Raw genomic sequence first — 8,417 nt, forward strand, 5'->3', positions numbered from 1 at the left:
GGTGGGGGTTGCATGTAGTGCCGATGTACCTCCAAATTTCCCATGGCTGCAAATTAGTTAAACTCAAAGTGGATTAAAATACTGAAAATGACCATTAAGTGTTCATTGGAATAGGGATTTAGGTTTTGCATTCTCCGTTTTTTTCTTTAATAAACCTGATTCAATTTCACTTTCACAAAATTAAACATGTCTTTGTTTGGACAAAATTTCAGATGTGATGAATTTTTGCTTTCTATTCCCACTATAGTATCGGTAGATAATTTTCATTAGCTGTGAAATTAACTCTGCTTTTCATGAATAGTACATTATTGATACTGCATCTCTGTCCAGTTTTATTGTTCTTGGCATTGGTTTTATAAATGATAGTCTACCAATAATACTGTTTGTTGTGTAGGCCTTTAGAATCTTTGTTTATAATGCATTACATATTAGCCCTATACAGTATGGCAAAAGTTTTCAAAGTGAAACTTAGGAATTAATTATTTTTGTTTATTTTAAATCATGGTTTCATGGTTCAAATTTCTCTATAAATCTACTGTAATTTTCTTTTGCAAAAACCCAAAAGGACCAATATTATAATTGCATTTTAAGTGTCACCTTAAAATCTGTAGCAATGAGGAAATTTTGTCTATTTATGGACGTACATAAATAAAAAAAAATACTACAGAAATTTATCATTAGGCCTAGACCCATAAATAAATAGATCTAAACATTGCCTAACGTCCAAGACAATGACTTTTTTCCGTTAAGACCTTTGGCTACATTGACCACTCATACGTGTCAGATTGCTGATAAATTATAAAACTCAAGAAATAAAAACCTATATATATCTTTATCCTTCCAGCTTTTTATTTTAGGTAAGTCAATACTTAGGACCCTCTTAAATAAGTGTAATAATTTGATGCTTTATTTTAAAAACCAAGTCTCATTATGAGGCTTAGTGAGTTTAGTTGTACCGTTGCAAGATTTGAACCCAGGACTCTGGGAATGGAAAGCAAGCATCTTAATTTCCATGCTGCACCACCATTATTTTGGTTGATTTTTACTTCTTACTGTACCATTGGTGAATCCACTATCATATGACTACAATACTGTACATGAAGAACAAAAAATATTAAATCAGTTTTCCCATATAAGTTTCATTACCAAGTGCTTTTCTTTGATTTGCCAAGCGGTTAAGGCAGGGACACCTCAACCTACAGCCATAATATCCCTATTCTGGTGGTAGAATATGTCTTTACGGATAAAGGACTATAAACCGTAGGCCCAATAGGTTCGTGCACACCAGTGCATCATTCAAAACAAGTTGCGGGATACCCCGGTGTGCTAGTCCATACAGCCCCTGTTGTGGCAGACGAAAGTAGCTGGGACCGGTAGCTAAGACACAAAGAGACCCTTAAGGATACAGGAAGTTATTGAATGAGATATGTCCACGCATTGAGCGTCATGTTTGGCAGATACCGGCGTTACACAAATAACCACTACTATTATTATTATTAGCCTATGTTTCATTCCCAGGTGCTTTTCTTATTCCATACTTTCTTATGCTGTTTTTCACCGGAGTGCCACTTCTTCTGTTGGAGCTTGCCGTTGGTCAGTACACCAGGAATGGACCGGTAAAAGCTATAAAGATGTTAGCCCCTATACTACAAGGTATGGATAGGTAGACTTTATTATTTTATTGTTGTTGTATTGTTATAATTACTAATATTTATATTGTGTTAAACTTGAATAGTGCTTCATAATAATAATAATAATATTAATTGTAGGTTTTATATAGTGCATAATACAAGAAAGTTGCCTAATGTGCTTTACAATTACATGAGCAAAAAGAAAAATGACCCATGTAGCATCCTAATGCTACAAAGAAAACTAATATAGAAAACGGCATAAAAAGCAGAAGCATCATATTCACTGCTCCGTTCTCCAGCACTATGAAGCTCTAAAAGTTAGGGGCTAATTATTGTTGTTTTTTGCTGATGGTGTTTTGGTAAGGAGTGGGCATCTCATAGAGCTTAGTGAAGTATATGATACCAAACCCTTATTCTATTCTGTGCCTTTTTTTCAGATACTTACAGTATTATTAGTGGAACAGTTAAAACAATGTTTACCTCAGTGGTTTACATTTAATATGGGACTTGATGATGAAATAATCCCTACACATAAAAAATGTTTCCAATTTTTTTTGATAGTTCTTTTAAATGTATAGTTCTATATTTGTATTTTCATTTTTCAGGAACTGGTTTTGCTACAGTAGCCATTACATTCCTCTTAACCACCTATTACAATGTTATCATGGCATGGGCCCTGTTCTATCTAGTAGCATCCTTTAGTTCAGAGCTTCCATGGGACTCATGTGAAAATGAATGGAATACAGAAAAATGCTTTTCCTTATCGGATTATAAAATGTTGAACGACACAACTGAAAAGCCTAGTGACACAGTATCGTCAACTGAGGAGTATTTTAAGTAAGTCAACTTTATCATTCCATGTATAGTGGTATATGTTGTTTCCTACTGTATGTTTTTGTTGCAAGCTAGTCAATTAAAGAATTTATATTTTTAATATAAGTTCGACAATAAAGATATATATAGATATAATCAAAGAAAAGTAAATACAGTGTTTGATTTAAAGGGCATGATGGTACATCGTAGAGCATAGCTCTCAACGAATGTTGTCCTGTGTATAAATATATTGTGTAATAAAATTCCTCCAACAGGATTCGAACCTGCGATCTCTCACTGTCAAGGAGAACGTCATAACCATTATACCACAGAGGCTTCATGATTGAACAGGATTTCTCTGATAAAGTGTTTCTAAGTCCATTCATGGTATTTGTTTTCTATATATATATATATATATATCTTTTTAAGTCACCGTGTACTGAAATTAACTGGAGGGATTGAAGACTTCGGTGAAGTTCAGTGGGAGGTATTTGGCTTCCTGGTGTTGGCTTGGATTATGGTGTATTTCTGCCTCTGCAAAGGATTGAAAACATCTGGAAAGGTAACACACTTTATATATTATTTTTATTTTATCTTTTTAGTTTAAAAAAAAAATCTATATAGTCTTTATAAAACATACAATAAATTTATTATATCTGTTAAAACCCGTAAACTGTGTCATTATACCGCCTCTCTGAGGGAGCGGTGAAGGGTATTGCAGTAGTCCCATCTGTGTGTTCTGCCTGGTGTGTTCTTCAGGGTGCATAACTCAAGAACTACTGGAGCGATTAACCTCAAAATTTCACAAATTTACAATGTTACATTTTTTCTAGGCCGAGCTGACTCGAGTGGATCGACTGTGAGCCGTTATTTTTTCAGTACACATACATGGCACAGCATGGCAAGGGTTGTAATCTGAGGTTATTTTGTTGTGCATTGCAAACTGTCTTTATTCCATCTTTACAATATGCTTGCAGTAATGTCATAGAGTATATTTATAATTTTGTTGATATTTATTCAATGCAGGTTGTGTATCTAACTGTCACATTTCCTTACCTGGTTCTGGCAATTCTGGTTGGCGTTGGTGCCTCATTGGAAGGGGCTAGCGAAGGTCTATATTTCTTCATCAAACCAAAGTGGGAACTGTTGAAGAACGCTGATGTTAGTATACAAAATTTTATTATTTCTCTTGGATTTCAAATTCTTAGGCTGGTGCACACTATGTAGGTCAACTGACTGTTGATTGAAGAACTCTTGCATGCTCTGTGGGAGTACCTTCTCCTTCAGAGAAATTCTGCTGAATGTCATGAGAATTGCTGGAACGTCAGTCTCACAGAATCATGCAGGATACTAATGCAGTGTGTGTATGCTTCACATAGTGGTCACAGTTGCTTATCCTTACTAAAATGCCATCCCAATGGCATTGACTAAGTTTGTGAAAGAATGTGATTCAGCACTGGTCTATGGCATCTATGATGTGTGGTGACATATGACGCTGCCAGTTGCTTGTGTAATACAAAGTCCGCTGACCACCGGTGGCAGTCTGAATGAATTGCGCGAGAGTGCAAAGCCGTGGTCAAATTATTACACCTCAGGCGAGAGTTTTTTTATACCTTGTTTAGCAAAACCGCCGACTGCAAATATTGATCATTTCTAATAAAAATTTATTTTTTGGCAATTAGCGCACCCGCTGCCACAAGAAAGTGGAAATTTGGGAAAAAAATAAAAGTTTTTCTTTATTTTTATTACACCCTCTGCAGCCTTGAAATTTCCGAAGATAAGATATGTATACTTCTTCCGAATTATATAAAATAGAAGCATTTAACCATCCTATTTTACATTCACCAATTATATTTTATTTTTATTTTTTCCTCTATCTGGATGTTCTTGGCAAAAGTATTTGCTAAATAAAAAAACAAAATTTTATTTTTATTTTTATTCCACTCTCCATTGATGATCTTTAAAAAAGTCAGTACGCGAAACAAGGAATAAATAAAGTCTTGCCTCAACATACCAGACCATACTATTCTTAATGTATATCATGTTAAAGTAAATAAAAAATATTTAAACAATGTGATATACAGTACAGTAGTTGGTGGGAGATGTAATTTTATTGAGACATATCCTGAATGCAATGGTGTAGTGTCACATATGTGTAACCAGTGTCTTTGTTTTCACTGCTAAGCAGAGAAGTTATGAATGAAATTTGCATATCTATGTTTATGTATTGTTCACTTAATTTGTAATTTAAAAATTTATTACTGCCATTTCCATTTGATTTCTTATTATTTTCACTTTTTTGTTTTTTATTTTTTCTTGGGCCTTTTTAATTTTTTTAAGGGACCACATTGGAAATAAGTTGTTTTTATTTTAAATGGCTTCTATGTGTTATCCCTGGTATCTTTACCTGATCTTTATTTAATTAATTAATTTATTTTCATTTTATTTTTTCTCCCATATTTTCTGTCTCTTTCATGTTTGCTTCCTAATGTTTATAATGGATTTTATCTTGTATGTATTTTTATGATGATGCCAAATAAAAGAAAGAAAAAATATAAATACAAGCTTATGAATTCTTTGTTGTTTTCTATTAAAGGTTTGGGTGGCAGCTGCAGCCCAGAACTTCAATTCTATTGGCATCGCTTTTGGCTCGATGATTGCATTCTCGAGTTACAATGAGTTTCACAGCAGAACTCTTGTTAGGTAAATACAAAACACTCAGCTTATACTGGAATACACATAAAGAAAGTTATGTGCTCTAGTCTAGTAGAATATAATACTACAGAAAAACTTACCTAAGTCAACTTTGCCTAACTCAAAATAATTTCTAAGTCGTCTTATTTACATGCCAAATAGTTGTGTTTTCCTTTAATTAATGATCTGTAAGTCAAATTTTATCTAAGTTGAACAATTTTTGAATGTCATTTTGGATTTGACTTAGGCCAGAACAATTTTTGAATGTCATTTTGGATTTGACTTAGGCCAGCTCAACTATAATAGATATAGAACAAAGTTTAAAAAAGTGTGATGAATCAATTTGGAAAGTAAAAGTCAGATTAAACAATATTAATGACCACCAACCTATCAATGTTACATGGTTTTAGTCCTAGCTGGAGCTGACCATTTGGGAATCTTACATCCATAGTCTTGGGTAATACTAACTGCCTAGTCATTTACTAAATATTTATTATTTTAGGAAACTTAAAATTGAAATACATATTTCTGTATGATGTATTTAATATTGGTTTGTTTTACATGAAGTTGTTTGTGATTCCAAATTCAAATTCAAAAATAACATTTATTTCATTAAAAAATTGTAAATTGCAATCGTCTTTAAAATGTAACAAACAAGTAGATAAGTATTGAATTGGGCACAATTCCTAAAAGCAGAGCATGTGATGGATGTGTCTAAAACATATAATAATAAATTAAAAGATTACAATCATACCAGTGCTTAAGTAAGGAATGCACAGGTAGTTTGGTGGTTTATCATTCATTTTTCGTGACTAAACCGTAGTTCTGCAACTTAGTTCTTTTACAGCATAATTGCTAGGTACATTATGTAATTTCAACCCATCAAATATCTTGTTCCAGGCTGAATGGTACAAAGGTACGTCATACTATAAGGTTTATTGACAAGAAATAATCATTGTTCACCAGATCGACCCAGTTATTCCTTGATTTTTTTAAAAAGTATTTTGAATATTTTATAAAACTTATTTGTGTACTTTTTTGTACTAAAGAGGTTCACTCAATTGGTATCCTAAAAGCTCATGAAAAATCAGGCTAAGCCTTCATATGTTTCTATTATATATGATATATATGATTATGTTCTAATGCTATAAAATATGATGTTTTATTTTTTTAACAAAATCTGTTTACTTTATCAAACATCATAAAAGCATGCATTTTTTTAACGCTTTATTCATTTAAAACATGGAAATTTCAAACTTCCTACAGTGCATGTTTTTCATCCAGATTACCATTTTGTCTTTAAATAATTCTCCTTTAGTATAGATTTTACTGATCTCACCTTAGAGTGCACCAGTGTTTTTTATCTGTTTATCTTTATGGTTAGTGTAAATAAATACCATTTTTTTAAGGTTTATATTGCAGGCTAAATATGTATATATAAGTTGAAACTCTTTTTATTGTAAAATATAGTTAAATATACAATCTCAATTGTAGGGTTCCAAGTTGGTAGAAGCCACCTTTGTGAGATCTGGTTAAATGAGATTTTTAAACACATTCAATTAAGCGGTTTGGCGCAGCGGGAACGGTTTGGTTTCCCAACCTCGAGGTCGGGGTTTCAATCTCTCGCTGTGCATTTCACTTGTGTCCTTGAGCAAGACACTTTATCTGCATTGCTTCTCTTCACCCAGGGGTATAAATGGGAACCTGGTGGGGTTACCTGCTCCTGCGCTGATTACCAGCAGCAACACTTAGCATGTGGACCCAATGACCTGGAAAAAGAACTTCAGCGTTTCGTAACTGAAAAGAAAGGCGCTATACAAATAACAAGTAACAAGTAATTATAATTTTGCCAGCCAACTTGAGGAAAACAGTTGATAATACAGAAATAAAGATATGGACATTTTATTTAGGAGATTTTTGCTTGCTAGTTGCAGTGCAGGAGTCCATCTGTCTGACCCCATGTTGTTGCTGCTAATGTTGTTTTATATTTTGATTGCTTGCATCTTAATTAATTCATTTTTCTGTGCTTTTATAAAATTGCATCATGCTCGATTGATTTCAGGAGTTAACTATTCACAACGTTGCATGCCTCCCAAGATTGCCATGCATATTCATGAAAGTGATTATCTCAACATTTTTTTTAAAATTTAGTATATTTAAATTAAAAGTATTTATTCAATCTGATTTGTAAGAATCAACTGCTTATCATCAGAATGTAGTTGGTTTTCTCATGAATTGATGTCATAATACACCATTTTATTGGGTCTATTTTAAAACAGCGCCACCAATGTATCGCAACTTTTCACTGGAGGGGATCCAGCCAGAGCAATGCAGCAAATTTCTTTTTTCCAGACATCTTTTCAGGTTGTGCACTGGCGGTCACTATGTAGACGGAAATTCTAGGCCTCTGGCTGTCCCACAGTGGTAGTTGCCAGGTTCTCTGAAATTTTCATTTCAAATTGAGCGAAAGTGGTGTATAAAAGCAATCAGTGATCCAAGTCATGTGACATAGTTGGGACATTATTGTAAGCAGCGAGTAATGCTGAGTATAGAAAAATTTGTGGCTCGTTCTGTTGTAAGGCATAAATTGGTTGGAAATTGAACTTGGGTACAAAGGTCAGAATGGTTAAATGCTCCATAAGATACTGGTCCCAAATATTGAAATTATTCAATAAGAGACCTCTATATATCTACAGCTATATTAGGCACTTCAAGAGATCCATGTACTGTATTTATTTGAATAAATGCCCTGGGTCGTTTCTTTTGTTTAGTAGTGTTTCAAGTGTTTATTCGAGGGAGGTGTATACTCAAATAAACGCCCCGTAGTTTCACTGTAAATGTGGAACGACAACACATAATTACAGGTACTGTCAAAATGTGTTCTTGCATGTTCCCCCTCTAGAGGGGACTTTATTCAAGGGGTGGGCGTTTATTCTAAGTGGTGTGTATATGGTAAGTGAGTGGGACACCCTTAGATTTTTAGGCTGGCTTATTATGGATTATGTAAATCGAAAGCATTTCCTGCTCCCATACTTTTTCACAATTGCAGTATAAGTATGTTACTCCAACTATATGTCACATGACCACTGCTAGTCACACGAGGGCTATGTGATATCTGCTAACACAAATGATGTAAGCAGATAGCTGTTTGCAATATATATACTGTCTCTTATACACATCTAGATGTGTATAAGAGACAGATCTCTCGCTGTGCATTTCACTTGTGTCCTTGAGCAAGACACTTTATCTGCATTGCTTCTCTTCACCCAGGAGTATAAA

At 33.8% G+C, this 8,417-nt stretch overlaps 1 protein-coding gene across 1 annotated transcript in view; it reads left to right on the forward strand.

Annotated features, from left to right (window-relative positions):
* The window catches only part of LOC117103121 (sodium- and chloride-dependent GABA transporter ine-like), a gene marked incomplete in the record, with an annotated part of 19,384 nt that overhangs the window by 4,999 nt on the left and 5,968 nt on the right, over nt 1–8,417 (forward strand). Inside the window, 5 exon segments of the mRNA XM_033243619.1 lie at nt 1,519–1,653; nt 2,237–2,468; nt 2,874–3,006; nt 3,471–3,605; nt 5,041–5,147. Of these exon segments, the coding sequence (XP_033099510.1) occupies nt 1,519–1,653; nt 2,237–2,468; nt 2,874–3,006; nt 3,471–3,605; nt 5,041–5,147 (742 nt within the window).

This window comes from Anneissia japonica, unplaced genomic scaffold, assembly GCF_011630105.1.
Source record: "Anneissia japonica isolate Jap-2015-1 unplaced genomic scaffold, ASM1163010v1 scaffold287948_len850469_cov200, whole genome shotgun sequence".
NCBI lineage: Eukaryota > Metazoa > Echinodermata > Crinoidea > Comatulida > Comatulidae > Anneissia > Anneissia japonica.